This window comes from Schistosoma haematobium, chromosome 4, assembly GCF_000699445.3.
Source record: "Schistosoma haematobium chromosome 4, whole genome shotgun sequence".
Lineage (NCBI taxonomy): Eukaryota > Metazoa > Platyhelminthes > Trematoda > Strigeidida > Schistosomatidae > Schistosoma > Schistosoma haematobium.
Genome location: NC_067199.1, coordinates 10,966,938 through 10,990,791, shown reverse-complemented (window position 1 = coordinate 10,990,791; position 23,854 = coordinate 10,966,938). Strand labels below are relative to the sequence as shown.

The following is a 23,854-nucleotide window of genomic DNA, read 5'->3' as shown; positions in this document are numbered from 1 at the left end:
CACAGAGTAGCGAATTGATAGAATTCCCTACCGGAACACATAATATCAACACCTTCTGTTGGTATATTCAAAACGAGGTTGGACCTCCACAGTTCTGCAAACTGCAAGGATTAATATAGGTCGACAGACCTCCTATCCTTATTACTGAAGACTGATCTTTAAGCCGTTAAAGGTCTTGTGAAAGATTGCGCGATGGTGTTTAGATTTTACTCAGTTTTCTTCCGTGTTTTCACATCAGTGTTCGTCTCATGGATTTACAGATATTAAAAATTCGATTTAGTCCCTAGACTTTCCAAGATTATAATTTCAGACGACCAGTCCTATATGAAACGTTCATTCGTACTAAGTTTGTGCGCGGTGATTGAAATAAGATCACTGTAACGGGATTAAAATCATCATGTATGATGTTGTTAATAGATTTTGTTTTCTTTCTATTGCAGGGCAAGCAAGAATAAACGCTTTAGAAGAAGAAGAGCAAGCCCTGCACGCACTAAACTTACAGGATGACTCATAAGACCGTTTTGTAAACTAGCTCTCTTTCGGGACATACCCCGCGAAATTTTAATTTTTAAAATAAACGTCTATTGGCCTCCCTTCCTCGTTCTCTCTGTGGTGTAAAGTGTTCAGTTAACATTGTGTGTGTTGTGGCTTTAGGTCTTCCCGTCTTCCAGTGACTGCTGACTACACGTGTTACAACTGGTGTCGGAGGTGGGATTCGAACCCACGCCCACATCGTGGACCAGAAGGGCAAGTGGCACGCTGGCAGGAACGACTACAAGAGTTCGATTTCACATGCGAGTATCGACCGGGAAATCGACATGCAAACGCGGATGCCCTCTCCCGAATACCCCAGACCACAGATATTATTAACGCAATTCTTAGTACAGCTCCAGAGACAGACTGGCCCTCTCTACAAGCAACAGATCCAGACTTACAGATTGTTTATCAAAGACAGCTACATGGAAATAGTAAGCCATCCATGAGGGAGCTTAAAGATCAATCTATAACAACTCGTCGTATATGCACCAAATGGGGCAACCTCAAACTATATGGTGACACATTATTCTTAATGAATGAATCAAAACAACCCCTACTGATAGTACCGCGAGTGAAAGTTGAGAGTATTGTGGAACAGGTACACCGCGAACTTGGTCATGCGGGAGAACGGAGAACTGAACACGCTGTCCGTCAACGCTTTTGGTGGCCATCCATACACGAAGATGTAGCTCAGTTTTGCAAGAATTGTAACACGTGCTGCCGTTTTAAATCGCCTCAGCAGACATCCCGTGCACCATTGACGCCGATGGTGACGACAGGACCACACCAGCGAGTTGGTATAGACATCATGGGACCACTGACTACAACAAAAAACGGGAACCGCTACATACTGGTTATGGTGGATTATTTCACCAAATGGTGCGAAGCTGTACCCCTTCCACAGCAAGACGCCCTTACTGTTGCTCGAGCTTTCATCGATCATTGGGTCTCCCGTTATGGTGCCCCTGTCTCACTCCACTCCGACCAAGGTCCATCCTTTGAAAGCCACCTCATCACTGAGATATGCCGGCTATTAGGAATCAAGAAGACACACACCACTGCCTATCACCCAGAAGGTAACGGTCTTGTGGAAAGAACAAACAGAACTATTAAAGCCATCTTGCAGTCGTTTGTCAGCAGATCGTCACCTGAGTTATGGGATGAGGTGCTTCCCCAATGCCTTTTAGCATATCGTACGTCGGTACATGGGTCAACGGGATTCTCGCCTGCTATTCTGCTGTTTGGACACGAACTACGCCTACCAGTAGAGATACAGTCACCCCTGCTGCCCTACGAAGAACAAGAGCATGTTCCGTACATACGTACTCTTCGCAACCGACTAGCTGATGCCTACCGTCTGGTCAACATTAACTTATGCAAGGCTAGTGGACACCAAAAAGATATATATGATCGTCAAGCACAAGGACCTAGGTATACAGTTGGAGATCGCGTCTGGTTACGCCGCCCAATGACGTCGCTAGGGGGTTGCAGTAAATTCCATCAACCCTGGCAAGGCCCCTTTGAAATTGTCCTCATCCGATCGCCCACCACGTTTGTATTGCGTAACATACAACGGCCTAAAGACGATGTGATAACGGTGCACTACAACCAGATAAAACCCGATCGGACGACATTTCCCTTCGATGCTCAACTCGCTGATCCACCGCCGGCCACTAGATTTTACGAAGTACCATCTGAAGGGGGGACAGCATACCCGTGCCCAAGATCAGGCACTGAGGACAGTGCCTCATTAGGAGAGGGGGCGATGTAACGGGATTAAAATCATCATGTATGATGTTGTTAATAGATTTTGTTTTCTTTCTATTGCAGGGCAAGCAAGAATAAACGCTTTAGAAGAAGAAGAGCAAGCCCTGCACGCACTAAACTTACAGGATGACTCATAAGACCGTTTTGTAAACTAGCTCTCTTTCGGGACATACCCCGCGAAATTTTAATTTTTAAAATAAACGTCTATTGGCCTCCCTTCCTCGTTCTCTCTGTGGTGTAAAGTGTTCAGTTAACATTGTGTGTGTTGTGGCTTTAGGTCTTCCCGTCTTCCAGTGACTGCTGACTACACGTGTTACAATCACTGCTACTTTTTAGAATGAGAGGCTATGTCGATAAAATAGCTATGTATTCGAATCGTATATTCCCATTTCTTTCCTTAGTGTTCGGACGTTAAGAACCATCACGATCGTGATGGTTCTTAATTAAAATGGTAGGCTGGTCAGTCTTCTGTCACTCCAGAATTTCATAATTTCCCCGAAAGTTTTGGAAGTTTCACCAAAATAATGTGAATACTTTGGGAGAAGATTTAGACTAGGGGAATTTCGGGGCTTTCAGTCGCACTTTTTGTCTATTGAAGCCTTAAAATTTATCACTTAAGTGGTAATAATTTCCCCCATATCCGGGAAATTGGAGAATGAGAAATTAAGCTTGAGAGTTTATTTTAAATGCTAATGGACTCCCACTATCTGTGTAGAGAAATCAGATACTGTGAACATTCGTATGCATTGTCACTTGTATAATTTCCATTAATTCCACATACAATCTTGTGTGTTTGATAGTCCCTCTTCTCACTTTAACATTTAGTATTGTACCGTGTTATAATATACCCGTTACATATTTGGCGAGTCTGCCAGAATGCAAACGTCTCAGTGGCAAAATGTGGGCTTATTCTTCGCCATAATTAATGTAGGAACAATAGTTGATGCCTTGTAACAATTTTATATTAGTAATTCAAACTCTTATTATTCACTCATTTAAACTCGTAATTTAACAGCCATCACATACATTCATTACTGGATGACTCTCATGATAGTAAAGACATTAGAATTGCAACTATTATATCTCGAGTTCAAATTTTCGTTCCACTTTCAATGGAGCAAAACTGTGTAGTGTCACCAGCCTTAAAACGTGGATGAAATAAGTTATGGAACGTGAGTTCGGTTACCAAGTTATATTCGGAAACAATATTTTCGGAACCTTTAAGGCCAGTTGCTTCTGTGTTAGCATCTTCATTATAATTCTGTTTTCGCTTTCCTAACAGTCATCTGTCTGTATTTTAGGAGACATCGGACACTGAATTTAGTGATGAACCTTTGCTGAATAGTAATGATTCTGCATCTGGCAGTTTACCAAAAGCTGTGGCTAGATATGAAACAAGCTTGTCCGAAGCAGCACTTAACTGCAAGAAAAACTACAAATTTGAATTGTTGGATCTTTTGACAACATCTACTAAGTCAAACCAATGTATGCTTGGGATCGATGAAGCTGGAAGAGGTCCAGTCCTTGGTAAGTAAGAGGATTATTTTATCCTTAAGTCATTCACTATAAAAGTAATCATATTTAATAAAGTCGAATACTTTCTTTTTCTCTTTCTATTAATGTATAGGCCCTATGGTTTATGCATGTGCCTTGTCACCAATAAGTCGGTTGAATGAACTAAAAACTATTGGACTTGCTGGTAAGTATTCATATGTAATGTATCAACACCGATTAGTATCATGCGTATGTATGAATTTTTAATGATTCTGTTCCACCTTTTCTTTCTGTTTCACTGAAATTCAGATTCAAAGACATTAAATGAAAATCAACGTGACAAACTTCTTAAAGAGATGTTGAATAAATGTGATTGGATATCAGCTGTCGTCCATGTGATTAGTCCTGTATACATTACCGAGAAAATGCTAGATAAGTGAGTGTATTATCCGGTTATCAGTATTTGGTTTCATTTTGTCTGAATCATGTTCGAAAGGTCGGTTGTCTTGATTGTGATCCACAAAAGACGATCTGTAATCTGTGATTCAACACTAGGTAATGTGTCTTTCAATATTTTAGTAATAAGATCTGGGAAGAAATTGGTGAATGTAAACTGATCACTTTCAAAAGTTCATTACCTCCCATGTGTTCGGCCATCAGCAACATAAAACTTTGTGTAAATATACATCAACTGAAGTTGTAACATTACTTCAACAAAACAATAGGAAGTTGACTAAATGAAAAAAACAAGAACACTTATACTTACCGTATGCCTTCATAAACTATCTTCCATGGTAATACAGCAACTAGTAAGCCGAAAATCATTCGCCAATATTTTTTTTAACTGCTGTCAATGTATCATATAAAATCTTCAAAATAGTTTTACGTCGCACTGAATTATATCACTTAGATTGTTTTTCTTTATTATCAGGTCGAAAACTAGTTTAAATGCTATATCTCATGATTCGGCCATACAACTTATTCAATCAGTTCTTAACAGTGGAGTAAATTTGGTTGAGGTAAATGTAATTCACATTATAACTATCATCAACGATATATTTATTATTTTACTATTTCTATTTTCATTACCACATCTTTTGGTGATTTGCGTGCCCGTTTTTCTTCCAGACTAGATCATCACACTATCTGGTGGTTAAAACTCAGAAAGGTAAAGCAGAGTTAAAAAAAACTTTTGCAAATTTTAACTTACTCTTTTAAAGAACAGACCTATTCCATCTCTAATGTGAGCATTAAAAGAGTTTTCCAACAGCTTAAATTTAGTTTTACCTATTTTTGAAATAATCAACTTAACGTGCTTACTCAGTTGCATTTCATTCTGTATAGCTGACTTGTGAAGTATTAAAAGTCTAATGAACTTGTATAATAAACGGGATACACCCATTAAGACATTAAATAAGAAAGATTAGTTCAGCGAAGAGTTCTCTTTTCGGCGGATTCATTTTCGAAGCTGTACAATCACAAATATATATATACTTATTTTTACAGGATGATAATAATACTGACAATAAACTTCTGTTAGACATGGTGACAGTGAAGTCAAATGAAAAAAGATGGGAACCCAGCTGTGGAAACTTGATAGTTGGCTATTCCACATGGGTTTCCTGCAGATAGGTCTTCTCAGAGTACCATCTTGCTTTCCCGTCATTTTCACATCAAGAAAGTGAATGTTTTGTTTGTTTTCAACTTCTAGTGTGAATTTTATTACTGGGTAGCAATTATTAAACGTCTTTAGGAGATGACTCAAGTAAGATTTGTTGTCACAAATGATAAGCTGAAACCAAACAAAATATTTACTTTCTTGATGTGGAAATGACAAGAAAGCAAGATAGTGCTCTAAGAAGATCTATCTACAGGAAACCCATGTGGAATGGCCAACTATCTAGTTTCCACAGCTAGGTTCCAGTCAGTAGAAAAAGAAACTTAATAATAACACTCGCCACAAGAATACGACGAATCTGTAGTCCCGAAGTTATAGATGAAGAATTGGCCTCTTGAGGGAGATACTTATCAAAAACGGTTATCCTTTGATATTCATTGATAAGAACATGAGGCCGAGAACTCCGAAAACACAAATAATTTCAGTGGAAAAGAAAACTTTATACATGAACATCGACTTCAAGGGTGACAGAGCCATATATATCCTGAGGAGGAGAATTTATGATTCCTTAAAAAGAACATTCTTCGCAGCAACATTGCGGATAGTATTCTTCAGTCGATCATTGTTCACTAATAATCTTAAATAGAGCAAGAACAAAGATTGGTGCAGAATAATATGAATTCATTTTATTTCGTTAGGTTCTCATCAGCTGCTTACAACCTAAATTATTTGAAAATTCAAATTATTACAGATATTGACATATTTATACATAAGAGTGTGATTAAGGATCAATACATGTGTATGATGATGTAGCAAGCAAAGATTCAGATAGAGTTAATGAGCTCATAAAATGTTTGATTCGAATAAATAAATAAAGTTAGAGAGGGGAAGTTCTGGAACATTGAAATAGTGATTAGAACAATAAATAAGAACTTTCGTCTAAATTTGAACGAATAGTTTCACAATATTTGGGCGCCGAGTTAATTTGAGACATTAAAAAGAAGAATATATTTGTAAAATCTCAGCGAATGATTAGAACTCATGAAAATAGATTAATGGTAATAAAGAAAATATGAATTGAAATCAATCAGTTATATATGATGTAATTTATATTTCAGAAAGAGTTGGAATAATGACGTAATAAATAAATAAATAGGAGCAAATTAATAGAAAGAGTGGGGGTTATTGTTACCAGGGTAAGGAAAGATTTATTACTGTCTCTTTTTGTATACATAGATCTGGTTTTAAACGTTTGATTGCTAACTCAATGTGCATTTACCAATTTACCTGCCCATGTGGAGCTAGATATATAGGTCGTTCGATGCGTACTTTATCCAAAAGAATTCAAGAACATTGTCCGGCGTGGCTAGAAAGAGGAGGCAACGGCTCAATAAGAAGTTCAATAATCGAACACCTTGTGAACACAGGTCACTTAATCAAGACAGACTCTGCGTTCAAAGTCATCTACAAAGTAAGTAGGAGTCTTTCAAAGACAGTTAGACTGCATCTTCTTTGCATCGCGGAAACATTAGCCATACATCTTGAAAAATCAGGATTGTGTGTATGAGACACTGGTACAACCTATTCTTCTACCATGGTCTTAATGTCTTATATTTTTTTCTCTTCTTCCTTTACAGCCATCTGCTTCACCTTCCATCCTCTACCCCCAACTGGATCATTTTGTTTTCACGATCATTCTGATTACATTTAGTCTCAATTTCAACATTTTATCTTATCATGCTGAGCCATTCTTTCCCATTCATAATTTCCCTATCTTTTGATGAATACCTAAGCCACTAACAATCAAACGATTATTAAATTTTCCTTGTTTTAAAAAAATTTAATATCTTTGTTTATTTAACCTCTCTGTCACCATGTCTAACAGAAGTTTATTGTCAGTATTATTATCATCCTGTAAAAATAAGTATATATATTTGCGATTGTACAGCTTCGAAAATGAATCCGCTGAAAAGAGAACTCTTCGCTGAACTAATCTTTCTTATTTAAACTTGTATAATCTCTTCAGTATTCAGTATAATATACTTTGTGTATTTGTTTAATCAATATACTTTTCTTCTGCGTAGGCCTTACTATTTTATTAGAAAATAAGGATAAGCTCTCGCAACGTCCTAAAGGGATTTTCAAATTTTCTGTTACTTCAAATCTTTGCAGAGACAGTTACTGATAGAGAATCATGTTTTTCCTCGATTAATCTATTGCTTTATGTTGTTCATGTGTATATGTATTTCAACCAATCAGGTTTACGTTGATACTGTTGGCAAAGCTGAACATTATCAAACTAAACTACAAAATCTTTTTCCTCAATTAAAAATACGTGTTGAAAGCAAAGCTGATGATATTTATCCAATCGTGAGTGCTGCTAGTATCTTCGCAAAAGTAAGTCTATTGATTTTTTTTTAATAACAAAATTTTAATTGTTCTGTGTGTGCTTGTATATGAACGGATTCATTTCAACTTTGGTTTCCTATGAATTATTTTTCGATCCTATCCATTACATAAAAACTTTGTAATATTAGTAGTTTGCGTATAAATGTGTCATTCTGTAATTAAATTAAAAGTCAAGTTATTTTGCCCAATTATGATAATTAAAAGTATTCGAATTATTGTACGAACTGGGAATTCTCGGAACAGTGTAATTTAAACCAAGTGTGGTGCATATATATTTGGCGCACTCTTGTACCAATATTTATGTGTCCAAATAAATAAATAAGTAAATAAGAATTTAAACCAAACAGAATTAGAGGAGTACAAACGAACGTATTGTCTTTGGAATTCGAAATTAGCCGGGTGATCAAGTACAAAAGAATCATCAGTTCGTACAAATACCACACCTATCTATACAACTCTGACTTAAATCTGACTCGCAAGTTCTATTATTTGACACATATTACACTCCGACACTGTACCAGACTACAAATATTCAATAATTTATATGCTCATTTAATTTTATTAATGCTTGAATGAATCAACAAGTGAACAACAATCAATCCTTCCATTAAAATTTGAGACCTCAAAATCTTCATGTCATATCTTAACATCACTTACAGATATTGAAAATCTGCTCACCCAAGTTCGTTACATACTAGGAACTTATAACCGGAGACGAAATCTTGTGACCAAACATGTTGAACACGTATATGGTAATAAACATCTGTTTCTATAGTGTTGCCCTATGCTTAAATATGACTGTACCTCTGTATATTGTAAATCTGACTTTCATCTACTACTGCTCGAATTACTTATTTATTTGGTATAGAATAAATTGGTACTCGTTATTTAGACATTATGTGAATAATTATAACGCAGAAATATAAAGGCGCTTTTCCTCAGTCTAGATAATTTTTCAATGAATTCAGGTTACTCGGGATCGAGTTCTTCAAATGTGGCCTAAAGAAGAACGTGGGAGTGTACCCGAAGGCACTGGTCTTGGTTCTGGCTATCCAGGTGGTAAGTTTTCATCTTTTATGTTATATATTAAAGATCGGATTTGTTATATTTAAATTTTACTCCCTTTCAAGTAAGAATACATTTAGTCAATTATAATTGTTTCAATTGATTGTTATATTTGTTGCAATGGACGTATGTTATCGTCTTATGATCTTCATTTCTTGTTCGTTCATTAACTGACAAGAAATAACTTATCAAGATTTAATATTTCGACTTATTGAACTATACCTTGAGGTCCATTTTATATAATCGCTTTCGGTTTAGCTGAACTATGATTGCTTGATTTCTAAATCTTTTCAGTTAAAATTTAAACATTGGTCGCGTCAGTAAACTGTATGTTCGATTATCTGACTTTTTTGTTAAGTCACTTAAGCCGCCATAACATGGCTAGTGAACTGTTGGATAACTCGGATCTTGTTCGACATGGTTTAGAAGTAACCTCAATATTGACATGCAGTTGTGTTTTCTCTAAATTTTAAGCTTATTTATTATTTCGGGTCAACAATTAATCGGCAGTAGTTCAGTTTCCTTACTACCATAAACTTTTAAAAGAAGATTATTGGTTTTAAAGTAATGCAATTAAGTATCCCATGTGAAGCTAGGTGAACTTATTTTTGTCGGCAATATTCACAAGTTTTCTAATTGTTTATGGATCACCTATTATTGCAACTTCATTCAATGGATTCCGTGAAACCTATTTATCTTTGATTGTAATGTTGAAATTTATGAAAGTTCTTTAGTCAAAACCATTACTTAAGTCGGTCTGGATGTACAGTGTTCACACAAGAAATAGGAAATTGATCGATCAATTAATTATAATACCTCAACTAATTAGGAGATTAAGGTGTGATACTCAGTCCGTTAGTCAAACGCAACATGAAACCTGGTATTTATGTACATCGCTTCAAGCTGCCACACCCCATTAAAACAGCTAGGTGACATTGTCAGGGAAAATCCCAGAGTGGATACCTCGCCTTCGCCATAGGTGACGTAATTTGGCAGAAACCAAACGAGCTTTCTGAATCAGTGCAGAGATTTCGTCAGACACCAACCCATTAGGGCTGGTCAGACTTTCAAGATAAGTGAAGTTGTCGACGCGTTCGACTATTTCACTCTCTATCCTTAGTTCAGGTATTGATGCAAGCCAGTCCTGAAGCAACAACTTGCATTTAGAGGGGGAGAAACGCATCCAATCCAATGAGCCTCCAACTTTAAATCCAAAAGCAATAACTTTGGCTATCTATCGGTTAAATGCTCTCTTCCATTCCTTTCGTGGTTAAAAACTCCATCCTTTATTTCCCGGTTCCATTTTTCCTACATTAATAGTAACTGACAGTTACTGGAACCAATAGCTTTATGAACACCTTCCTTTATGCAAAATACGGTAAGTTCATATTTCATCTACTAACCAAGAGTCTAAACTTTTTCCAAACTGTTTTATGGGACGACTACTAAAAGTACTTCGCCATGATATATCATTATTGGGAAATGGGGACGTACACATACGGAACAAGAGGAACGAAAAAGGCCTTCTTTGGTACCACCTACAATCTTAGTTCAAAGTATTTGTATTTTGATTTAATAGGTTTGTTGCTATTGTTCTAAAATTCATGTGACCTTTTTTCAAAATTTTTACGAAGATCCCGTCACCAAAAGTTATTTACGTGCATGTATGGATCCAGTTTTTGGTTTCCCGTCTCTTGTGCGATCTAGTTGGTCAACTTCATCTTCTCTATTAGACCAACATGGTGTATCAGTTAGGTGGTAAGTTTCTCTCTATACTATCTAAGTGTATGTGCCTTCATCTTCCAAATAAAATAATTTCAGAGGTTTTAAACACTCTAGAAAGCAGTAAATATCACATTATCTGTGGTAAATTGCTGACTAGAAGTTGACTTCATCGAAGTTAACCCCAGTTAAGACATATGTCCACTTGTAATATTTTGAGACAGTAATATTCAATATATTTTGGCTTCAAATTTAAAATTAATTCACTGGCTGGACCATTATTTATGGACAAACCAATCAAATTAAGGTGGCTACTTGTGTATCTGTGCACGAAATACATTCATCCGTGTGGCTAAATAACATTTTGACATTATCGTTGGTGTCAGTTCGTAATGACAACTTTAACTTCAATACCGAACTCTAGCTTACAACTCTAACTCAATCCTAATTCCTCGCACCAATTTTTAACGCTATTTTGATTTTTTCCTCAACTGAGAGTTTCTTCATTCATCATATCATCATCATTAATTGCTATATACATAAATTTGTTTGCTTAAGTTATTTTGAAACAAAAATCGTTGTACATAATGTCACTCTGCTAACTCCAAGACCTGATAAATAATGTAAAAGTATAAAATGACTGATTTCCAAAGTTTATCTCTTTTTAAAGTGTTGACTATATATACTTCCGTTAGATATATGGAATATTAAAAATGTGTAACACCCAGTTTCAAATCCAATCTTAATTCTTCATCTTTAAACACTAGTGTTGTAATTGGTACATATTTATCTTTCATAGAATAAAATGTTATTGTAAATCAACTACATTTTATACGATGATAATTTTGTAAACCAAAAATAAATGTAATCATCTCGTAGGTTAGTCTACTCTTTTGATGATTTAATTCTCTGTCAATCATGATCAAAATGTTCGCCAGCCCAAGTTGCCATATGATATCGTTACGGTGGGATAAAACTACCTAGGTGAATAGAGTAAGATTTGAAATTATCATGGCATAGTGAGAAAGACTAAATATTGGTGAGTATGATTTTAAAAAACTAGGTATAAATTATTTACTAAACATTGCAACTCAGGACTCAGCAAAGAAACATTAACTCCAAGGCGTGTTACCCAACATCTCCAGTCACTGGTCCTTGTTTTTGGGTGTATAGTTCGCAATAAAATTCCAGGAGAAGATTAAGTATTTGAAAAACAACCATTAAAAACTAAGGGTCCTTGAACATACCTTCTGTCCTGTTTTTTAAACTATTCACCACCTGAGACTTTCGGGCTACACGAGAATAGTGTTTGTTCCAATTAGCGAAATCGGGATACATGTCAATGAAAAGCCTCAATAGATTTCTATGACAAAAATATTAGTATGACTGTTCGTCTAAGTGTTTCAACGTATTTCTAAAGTAAGAGGCTTTGTAGAAATGAAATTTTCCTGATTTTCTCGTTGTGTTATTTTTTAAAAATTTAAAATGTTTATTTTCCGACCTTTTTTTAAAAAATACCAATAGGGAAGATGATGAAACACACGAAGAAGTAATTCAAGCTAAAAAACTTGCACGAAAACGCGAACATTCAAAAGGTACTTGTAAATTATCTAATTATTTCAATAATGCTCAGTCGAGATCGTCCACACCTGATGCGTTACAGAGACAACCATTTTTTGTACGAACTGGTCTTGTGCATGTTCAGACTATCACATAAATTTTATGAGATATATTATGTATAATTTTCTTTGTATCGATGTTTCATCATATTTCTCTAATAAAATCGATCTCTGATAACCAGTTACATTTCTTCTGTGCGATTTATGTCACTGATCTGAAAAAAGAGGTAAAATATCAAATTTTAAATATGACATGAGAATGTTTACTGTTCACCAGATAATCTCATAATTCCCCCGCAATTGTAATCCAAATGTAACGTCAAGCATATATTTTTTGTTGTGATGGAGATTTTTTTACTGTGATAGTGAGTTTTTCTCAAACTAAGGTGAGCAGGTGTTTATAAGATGGGCAAACACAAATTCGACTTCACTTCACTTCAAGGAGATTGTACCTAGTAGAACATTTAGTCAAAAAAACTATGCCAAACTGACTCAATCGGTTTTGTTTCATTCAAAAGAATCATTTATTGTAATGTTAAGGATTTCACTAAATAGAACGTGGGGATTATGTTTACATTGATACATGATCTAACACGTGAATAATGTTTATTAGTAAGATCGATACTACTACACCTTCATGTTATTCGTCCTATTTCTTACAAACGCTGACGTGGACCTGTTCAACATGAACAAAATACAACTGAAATATTGCACTGTTGTCTTTCTATAGCTATGGTCAGGCCGTCTGAACAAACCGTCTCTTCAGCTTATAAGTATATCCACGTGATCATTTTATGGATAGGATGGTATTTCATTTGTCATGCTTACGCAAAGTTCAATACAAATGAGGATCGTCAGAAGATTCATTTAATAGAGTCAACCATGCTACAGAAGATGAAGTGGAGCTATCAGATGAAATATTGTTAAGAAATAGCTACTCATTAAAATTCACAGACTAATGAAGTGACCATGATATGTTGAGGCTTATTAGTTATTTATAACGAATCATTAATATTCACATCTTAGCATTCAGAGCAGGGTGTGATTGCCGTGTAATAAAGTGCAGATTAAGTCAGTTGTCATCAGAACATTTTATGTAACCAAAGTCATCAAATTAATAGGTTTTGTGACATCTCTTTGTTGGAAGTCAGTACTACAGTTGACCAGTTTCTACTGCCATTGCCTCGATAAAGTCTAGTCACAAGTTTTTTCTAGGTGTTTTGCAGTTAAATCAAGAATACATATTTTATCTTATTTAGTAATTGTCATCTGGATGTGCCTGCATTTCAGGACTCACATATGACAACAGAGACCGGTCATTTGCGGTTCTGGATATCAGCAACAAGAAATTACAAGCCTTATTTATTCATCCATACATATTGAAAAAGTTAGTGGTTTTCTGAACCAAGTGGATACCACATTGGCATTTGAAATGAAAAATATTGATTTCGAGTTTGGTTGTTAAAATCACCATTGGCAGGCAGGTACATTCATCCAAATAGGACGAAACGCACTTTCTGGATTTCACTGCCACCCATACATTACGTAGACTCCAAACAACAGTAATCAGTATTTAAATAAAGTTCATGCTTGACAAAGAACAAAAAAATCTTGTAAAATATTTCGTAACATCCTGAGTGACATAAATATCCAGTAGTAATTATGATACATAAACAAAGGTGGTCTAACATTTATATGATTGGCCTCATAAAAGTAGACGTTTAATATCAATGCTTTTCTAATACTAAACATAATTTTCGAAAAGGCAGTATTTGTCTACTAAACGTATGCTTTACAGAGTCTTACAAAACGTGAAGTCCTGATTATTCCTGTATGATTATAACCTGTCGAGTAGTAACTTGGATTTTCGCAATGAATGCATAGTTTGAAGTAGAATATTCATGTGTTTAGCACAAGAAAATCTTCGCATATACTGGAGGGACGTCTTACCGTAAAATAAATCGCTATTCCATGAAAAGACTTGATAGACAGAAACGTTTCCTCAAGTTGTCGACATGACAAACTTTAAATAAGTTTATTGACACACAATCAATGTTTTTACTGGATCTGTTATGATAAACTTTTGTATTTTTCATCGAAATAGCTAAACTAGAAAAATATATACATAATTCCTAAAAATATAACTGTCATGATTGGTTCTAAAGTGTATATATTACTCCAATGTATCGTTATAAAACGAGACAATCGCTTTATTGGGATATGTAGGTTTACTCTACGGGCTTTTATAAATGCATAGATCGACTTATTCATCATTGTTATATATGTTGAAAACCATGTTGTTACAATCCTACTCAAGTGCTGTTGTCATCCTTCACTTGAAGTTCTTTTTTACATCAGAATTCAAGGACCAGAATAGATAAGAACTCGTATCGATCGCGTTTCTTGTCCTATTTATGGTCAAACAGTTCCAACTTACTAAAACTTCATTAGAAGCAAATTTTAGTCCTATGCTTTTTAAATTTAAATTCGTCGCATAAATTGATGGGCAAAAAGCCTTATTTGAATGATTTTATGTAGAGATCTTTATCTATTTAAATAAGATAATTTAACTACTAATATTATCAGTTAACAAACATAGTGGAGCGATTGAACTGTATCCGCCTAACTTAGTTCTGGTCAATCCAGTTCACCAACATAACTATTTAATCGAGAAAATAGTGTTTAACAAAAAAAGATCAATGTTATACGAATACGTTAACAAGCTATATTTTTTGGCATAATAACGTTTAAATCCCCCCCAAAAAATAAACCAAACAAATATGAATCTGTTAACTAGTCAAAAAGTACTTTAAAGTATATTCAATCTTCAGTTCTCTGGTCTATCCAATGGTCTTGGTGACATCTTTTTACACGATACTGTACAGATTGAACGTTGAAATCCATGTCTAAAATTTCGCAAAAATATTAAGTACAGGAAGAAATTCACTGCATAAGTAATATCTTTAACAGATGAGAAAAGTCTGGACAAATCAATAATACACATTGCGTACGGTTTATGCCTATCCACATGTGATAAAGTTAGACTTAGTCGTATTAATACAAAACATACCATCGGTAGGTACAATAATAAGAATGCAGTACTCAAAGCTAAATGTCCAAAAACTCGTCCCATTTCCATACGATTCCGCGAAGAGTCAGTCGGTAATAAAGCTGTTCGATTAACTTTCAATTTCCATAATTCAATACAAATGAAAACATTTAAAAATAATACAAGACAAAATGGTATTGTGAACGTGACGATTGTTTCAAATGTTATGGTAAATTTTGCTACTGGATGTTCAGAAATCATTCTACAAGTAAAATTTGTTCGACTCGATGTATCAACCATTAAAGTTTGTACAAATAACAATGGTGAATTACTAAGTATTCCCATTGAATATGCAAGAATACATGCAATCAAAGCCCAATGTTTATGATATATTGAATAGAATTTAATCGGTTTATGAATAGTTAATAGACGATCAATTGAAAAAATCACAATTAAATAAGATGATGTAAAGTACATAGTATTCGATATATATTCAACACTTTTACACCAAAATGTTGAAATTGTATCTAATTTAAAATAGAATTGATGATTTGTTGCATAATATAGACCACGTCCAAGAAAATCATCAATAAATGTATTCATAATTAATGTAATAATATTAGCAATAGCTAAAAAGATTGAATAAATTGAAAATCTTGATAATTGTTTTTCTTTTAAAAAAATGATTACAATAAAACTATTCCCTATGACACCGATAATTGCAATTATTGGACATATATATGCACGAAAACTACCAACCAAATTACTATAATCTGTAATTGTAGTATTATTTGACATTTCTTTTGTTATTAATTATTATAGTTCTTTTTTTATAAATGAAATATAATTGAAATTATAAAAATAACATGATTGCGTTTGTTTTGTTTACTGGCATGTGTATAATGATGGTGATGCTCAAAAGTTCTTTCAAACTATATGGATATTATAGATATTATATATATATATATATATGTGCTCCAAAAATCAATAAACTTTCCTTCCTTCCAATCAAATAAATTCCACTTATTTTTTAGATTTAATCATAATAAATAGTTCATATTATCTATTCAAATAAATCGATAATTCATTAAATTAGTTTATTGTATGTAAATTTTAGTTTATAATACCAAAAAAATTTTTTAAACTGAACAAATTTTATCCTTTATTGATCAATATTATATACAATCGATCAATATATTTCTCTTTGAGAATATAAATGAATACTACTCATTGATTGAATTGAATTTTCGAATGGATAAAATAGTATAGTATAGTAATAATAATAATAATAATAATAATAATAAAGATTTATAGAATCAAATAAATGAATTTCACATTTAGTCTCGATAACTCCTTATCAATTTTTTCTAAAAGAGTAATACGATTGAAAATAACAATATAATAGTATATGGGGTTGTGGAGATTGTCAAATTTTTTAATTGAGATCATGAATGAATCAATGTTAAACCATCATTGTAAACCTGAATGTCTTTTAATGGCCCGGGATCTGACTCCAAGTAAATCGTATGATTGATTGTTATTGAAATATATATATATACTTATTTATTTTAACACATAGATATTGGTACAATGAGGCACCAAATACATATGCGCCACACAAATATCATTTGATATGTGTGAGGGCTGTGATACTGCACGGGTGCCCAAACCGAAGTAGGTGGTTTTCTTAGGGGGCCACTCCTCGAGCCTTCGACCTGAAGGTCTGATCCATAAGGCAGTGGAGCATCGTAAGGAGATGCATTCCCATGATAGCCGGTGACCAAAGATTGGTTCGTACACCATTTTTTCCTTCAGGATACTGGAGCCCATGTGCACCATTGATTTGTAATCCGGTTAAAGCGCCGGACATTCGCTTTTCGTTCTCTCATTTTCGTGAACAACAGTAGTGCCACGAGAAGACAGTGAGTAGGACTTCCCTGGCAGAGGCTGTATACGCGTGGCCGTGTGAGAGCATTTGGAGAGGAGAGCGGACTCTTCCCACTCTCGGCCGTACCAGGGCATTTGGGGTCGAAATATATATATATATATATATATATATATATATATATATCGCCTATCCTAGTACGTAATCATCGACTTAAATCGCATTAGTCAATAACGGAATTAAATAAGTCAAATAACGAGAACGAATTTCGAATACGTATATTTCATACAATCTTTGATCCAGACAAAATATCGGAGAAGTAAAGCGAAATGACGCGCAGTGGATAAGGCGTGTGAGCTAACTTTCTTTCGTCAAGTGTTAATCAATATTTATAGTCACACAAAATTAAGCTACAGACATGTGCTGAATAAGATAGGAAGGGCACATACATAATGCGCTCATATAAAAATAGTCAAGATTGATTAGCGAATAATTAACAAGGTCAAAACGTGACTCAAGTAGAATGAATAGATTGGCCTGTCCGAAAGCTAGAATAAGGTATATTACTTACTTACGCCTGTTACTCCTAATGGAGCATAGGCCGCCGACCAGCATTCTCCAACCCACTCTATCCTGGGCCTTCTTTTCTAGTTCCATCCAATTCTTGTTCATTTTTCTCATGTCTATCTCCATTTCTCGGCGTAATGTGTTCTTTGGTCTTCCTCTCCTCCTTTGGCCTCCAGGATTCCATGTGAGGGCTTGTCTTGTGACGCAGTTGGGTGCTTTCCTCAATGTGTGTCCTATCCACTTCCAGCACTTCTTCCTGATTTCTTCCTCCGCTGGGATCCGGTTTGTTCTCTCCCACAGTAGGTTGTTGATAATAGTGTCCGGCCAATGGATCTGAAGTATTTTGCGTAGATAACTGTTAATAAACACCTGTATTTTCTGGATGATGGCTTTCGTAGTTCTCCAGGTTTCTGCCCCATACAGTAGAACTAATAAGGTATATAGGTTTAACATAATAACCGACACTATAGTCTGTTTCGTCTTAGTATGAGACTCTTCAGTGATAGTGCTCATCCACGATCCAGCACGCGACGCTTTAACCCATATTTTTCGGTCTCGAGAGTGAATGTGTGAACGAAACAACTGTCCAGTGCTTCCAGATTTTCAATGGTGGTCTAAGATTGATCCATTCATGATAACAATTTAAATTTGATATACGTTAATTGATGAAGTTTAGATAAGAGTAGTTCAAAATAGAAAAACATAAGAACTGGAATATGATATAATGTATGTTATTAAAAAATGGCAGTTAAAATTAATAAGTACTTTTACCAATAAACATGTAAGATTTAGTATTGTATCCGTAGAAGATTAAATTATGGGTAACGTCTAGGAACTATTTATAGACTGTTATTATATATACATTCTTATTGTATATTTATTAATTAACTAATATTATATGTATATTCATATTCCTCTTATTATAAGCTCCCATTTGACCTACTGACTACTATTATACGATTAACTATTTTTAAGTTATTCCCAATCTACTAATTACAGTCTTTCACAATCTTAGCCACTTTTGGCCTGATCTTGTATAATTGTTATTTTCTATTTTATGGTATGATGTGGTCTGATTTGTTCGTATATAAACCAAGTATACCTGAAATACGTGATTCATGTAACGGAGGCTGGTAATGGTGTTCTGGACTAAGCCGGATGGGTTAGGTGAGAAGCTGCTATCTTAGTGAACCAGTAAAAACTCAGAGTTGATTCAAGGCTGCTTGTACTGGTTAACGCGTCACTGATTTGGCACAAATCCAAAGTTATATAAGTCGATGTTATAATTAGCGATTTAGTCACGTGATATATTAGCAGGTCCATGGGACATAACACTCAGGATTTTCAGAGCACACTTAGAGCTTTACTTCAGAACAGATAAGCTGGGATTCAGTGGTCCATATTCCCAACTTTGGTTAATTTTTTATACAATCCGACTATAACCTACTGCGATTTTACCACTTCGTATATGATTGAACTCCATTGGTCACCGTTTGACAATATGATCACTTGAATTCATCTCCAAGCTAATCAATAGTGAACACGTTTACTTGGCGAGCGAAGAGTTGTACATTGCTAAAACTTTTGTTGTATACAGAGATTCGCAAACTAAACGTACAAAAGAAACATAATCAACTCGCTCCGCGTTATTGTTTTAATCACTACTAATAAAAAAAAATCACGAACATCATTTTCGTTAGATTCACTTGGTATTGTTTTGCTTGTTTCTTCACATTGAGGTTTAAGACTGTGATTGATCAGTCTGTTATTGGCAAATGTGCATAGTGTGTTTATGCCTCGATATTGCCTTAACTCACAAGCTTTTATAAGCAAAGATGGATAGTGGCTAGCAGTGGAATCCAGGACGCGTGTTTCGCTCTATTTGGGACTCGTTGGCTGGACGTACCTGAATCTCAGAATTGTTGTTCACTCTGGTACTCTCACCCAGGCAATGTTGAGGCATAACCACAGGATGCACATATACCAATAACATACTGATCAATTGCAGTCTTAAACCTCATTGGGAAGATACAAGCAAAACAATACCAAGTGAATTTAAATTCACCCCATCGCACAAGCAAGTGGCTATCAGGACTCAGTAGCTGAGTGGATAACGCGATGGCATTAGATGTGAATGGTACTGAGTTCGAGTCCCAGGGCAAACATCAACTCTGAGATGCAGGTACGTCCAGTCGACGAGCCCCAAATAGGACGAAGCGCGCGTCCTCGGTCCCACTGCTAGCCACTATCTATCTTTGCTTATAAAAACTATTTTCTTTATGTCATTATTTTATTCTGCTATCCGACTTACTCCTATTTTCGTACAGTACGTAGTGATATGCATATTTCAAATTAATCTTTTTGTTACATAACCTATTTTTGCAGGAAATTAACAGCTCAATTAGTGTTAAACACTTCAATTTAATCTCACTATTTTTGATGAAGTTAACTAAGTGCGGTTAAGTGGTCAAGCGTCTGCTTCACGCTCAGTAACTTACCATGTACATGTCTTGCTTCTTCAAACATTTTGACAGCCACTTCAGTAATCTAGCTCTCACATACTTTATCCTTAAAGATGGTTAAGATAGACTTATCTTGTAAATAATTCTTGTTATTATTCACAATTTATAATTTCATTTCATTTGTGCAATGAGTGATAGTGACAATCACTTATTGTTTAAGTTTGACCTTTAACTTTTGCAGTTCACACCATGAGGTCGTAGGATAATATATAACATAGATCATATACCATATAGCTTCCTATACGCGGATGGTTTTGAACCACCTTAAAAGACTCTCCACTACGTAAGGCCACTTGAACCATGAACTAACAGCTATAAAACGTAGACCTGCGTTGTTACACTTAATTTGAGAACCATACGGTTTAATAATGGTACCAATTCCTTGAATTTTCTCTTTACAACCAACGTTCACTTAGGGGAAAGAAATGCGTATTTACGCCGTCCAATAGGTATCTCTTTGCTTTGTATGTAGACGCAGTGAGTACATGTTATCTTAACTTCTCATAATTATGCTTTTTTACACGTTGAAGAGCTTTTAAGGCATTTTCGAATTTATCCTATGTCAAGAACCTTTGAGATAGGGTTGTCTGGCGAAAAGTATCGGTTAAGTCTTTCGAAATACTCTCAGAAATGCCTGACGCAGTGTTACTATTGAATAAATGGAGAGTAAATCAGGGAAGTTACAAAAAGATGAATTATACGAACTCAGTTAATGCTAGCCATAGGTCGTCAATTAAACACTTCAAAACAAAAACGCACGATACACGTGGTTGTTTGTCATTTGGTGTTTCTTAAATTATACAGAACTCTTAAAGGGGCACATACTACCAAATTAAGCTAGCTAACAAACACATCCCCGACCTGATGCACTTCAAATATGTAATGACCGCCTTGAGGTAAAGCATTCACTGTCACTGAAACGAAAAGTGGGTTATTTCATTTATGAAGAAACTTTAATTCTGTATCTTGTTGTTGTCAAAATACACCGCTGCTCACATCATTTTTTGTTCTTATTCAGTCAGCTCCCATATGAACAGATCACTAATATGATTGTCATCCATGTCTACAGATTACACATTTTTCATTACTGGATTATATGTGGTATAAAAACTTGAATTAAATGTTATATTTTGGGATTACTAATTATGTGCTTTGATTATGGATCAATTGAACACACCCCTTAGTTAACAAGTAATGTCCGGATTATACCCGTGTATTTATTTTTATATATCAATAACTGGTTTTACACAATATTCTTCAATAAGTTTGCAACTATATTTTGGTATTTGTATTTTCGATCCTTTATATATACTACGCTCTCGTGATCAGTTTACAACTTCTTCGTTCATGATAGTTAATGGTGTACACGACATATCGTTGTGCAAGATATTAGAGTTGTTAGATTATATCAGTTTCACTTAATCTTGAGAATATTTGTTAAGTGATTAGTTTTCTGATATGATACTGTTTTGTGTGACAGAAAGCAAACAATTTAAATGATTCAGGATATATTGTCAAAACTACCAGCTCACTAATAAAGAATTTGTGGGTCATAGATAAAGATAGAAAAAAATATTAACAGTCGCTTTCATATCATCCATTACTCCATGTTGGTCCAAAAGCGATCGGTTTGATTTGATCAAATGATAATTCTACCAACTAATCATAATTTATTATCAGAAGGGGGATTTGTGGAGATTTTAGTAATTTTAATAGTTGAATTCATGAGTCAATTGAAGCTAGACCATCATGGACGGTCGTCCAGTGCTTCTAGGTTTACCAAGTTGGTCTAGCTTCAATTGACTTATGAACTCAACTATTATAATCATAATTTAATTGGTCTGATTATAGCATTTTCTCGAATAATTCGATGCAAATTAAACGTGAAGGAGACATTTCAAATAATTGTATTGACTCTAAAATTTGCTATTTTTATCAGTGACAAGTGTAATTCAGTTGACGAAAAAAACAAATGAACACTTGATCGTAAAGATGACTTTTTCATATTCAACATCATATTATTTGACGATAAACTAAATTGAACATCTAAATACTTTTAAATAACCTAATAAAACACTATTTGTTCGAACACGTGAAACACGAATACCATTACCATAAATCATGCATATGAATTTAAACTTGTTTAGTTTATATTCCTCATCAAATAAATTAAAAATCTATAAAATTAAAAGGAAGATAACATTTTCGTTAGGTATTTTATGAAGACTAATTTAATGTTCGCGGTAGTTTTGGGAGTGAACTGTCATTGTAGTGAAGGAAAACTCAGATTGCAGATAACCAGTTTCATATAACATACCCAATTACACAGTGGCTTACTGAAATATGAAAATCATATATTAAATACATCATTTGAAAAATCTCTTCGCTTTGTGCTTTACATACTCAATTATTCCCCTAATTCTGTTGTTATTTTGATTGCTCTCCGATTTGCTTCCTGTTCATTTTATTTAAATCTTCTGCAAGCAGGCATTCCGCTTCTGATTGCTGCTACATACTACGTATATCAGTCAGCATAAATAACATGCACCACAATACTAGTTAGGAAATCAGCGAAGAAAACTTTCTTTTCGACGAAATCATTTACTTAAGCTCTACATTCGTATATATAGTTATATGGAAAATGTCTATAGGAGGATAGAAAAAACCGCATCACAAAAATGGATTCGAGGATAAATAATAAATGAGGTTACGTACTAATCAAGGGGTAAGGAAGAAAATCGTTTAGTACGTAACCTCATTTGTTATTTATCTTCGAATCCATTTTTGTGATGCAATTTTTCCTATCCTCCTATAGACATATATTTTCCATACAACTATATACACGAATGTACACTTAAGTGAATGATTTCGTCAAAAAGAAAATTATCTTCGCTGAATTCTCTTTTTCTTATTCAATAACACTGGATTATTTTAACTATTAGTTAGGAAATCCTCAAGTGATCAAGATACTTCCAACTTTTTCATCCTAGTATGGAACTCCTGACTAATGTCTAACCAGGACATCAACATAGGATAGACCACATGGTCTCCCAGTCTAGTGACGTTCAGGATATCCTTGAGTTGCTGAATGAGACTTTAATTAACTATGGTTTTAGCTGCAATTCTTCTATGGTATACAGCAACTTTGGGATTCCTAGCTACAGGCTTTGAAAGATCGTGGTCTCTAAGAGACCTGGAGGTCATTGGTTCTTTTCTAATGGAGTCGAGGCTGATACCTGTTGAAACGACAATTACTTAGTGTCTACTAACTTTCACTAGTTCTGAAAATGATGCTTTTCAGTGATAAGATATCTCCCAAAACTTCATAATTCATAATCAGCTATTTCTAAATGACTGCTTCGTTTCATGAAACACAAACGTAAACAGAAGTTGCTAAATCACATGTCGTTTAGTCAGATACGTGGGAATTCATTATGAATAACACTTTAACTCTCAGCAAACTTGTCAAGATCACATCTTTTTAATCATTACAATTGCTAAATGTTTGCGAACAAAAATATAAAATATGAATCATCAGGTATCGGATCAATAGAAGTATAGTTTTTTTAAACACTAAGTTGTTTGCACGTTTAAACAACA

The 23,854-nt window shown here is 34.6% G+C and overlaps 2 protein-coding genes across 3 annotated transcripts; one reads left to right on the top strand and one right to left on the bottom strand.

The window, feature by feature from the left end:
- Nucleotides 1-203: 203 nt before the first annotated feature.
- RNASEH2A_1 (Ribonuclease H2 subunit A) lies at nucleotides 204-13,274 on the top strand (the record flags this gene model as incomplete). 2 transcript variants are annotated; one of them, XM_051215637.1, is made up of 8 exons in its annotated part: nucleotides 204-377; nucleotides 2,345-3,831; nucleotides 3,932-4,003; nucleotides 4,108-4,234; nucleotides 4,730-4,817; nucleotides 7,676-7,813; nucleotides 8,794-10,469; nucleotides 10,525-13,274. In XM_051215637.1, 6 exons carry the CDS (start codon nucleotides 3,792-3,794, stop codon nucleotides 8,935-8,937), a joined length of 609 nt encoding a protein of 202 aa, XP_051066167.1. The 2 variants fall into 2 exon arrangements, with proteins under 2 accessions (XP_051066167.1, XP_035589239.2); XM_035730072.2 differs by lacking the exon at nucleotides 204-377 and having other exon boundaries at nucleotides 3,606-3,831; nucleotides 8,794-8,884; nucleotides 10,525-10,648; nucleotides 12,137-12,329.
- A 1,121-nt stretch (nucleotides 13,275-14,395) lies between these two features.
- Nucleotides 14,396-16,078, bottom strand: MS3_00007371 (uncharacterized protein; the record flags this gene model as incomplete). The annotated part of the gene is made up of 1 exon (XM_012936954.2): nucleotides 14,396-16,078. One exon carries the CDS (start codon nucleotides 16,076-16,078, stop codon nucleotides 15,059-15,061), a length of 1,020 nt encoding a protein of 339 aa, XP_012792408.1. The 3' UTR covers nucleotides 14,396-15,058.
- Nucleotides 16,079-23,854: the final 7,776 nt, after the last annotated feature.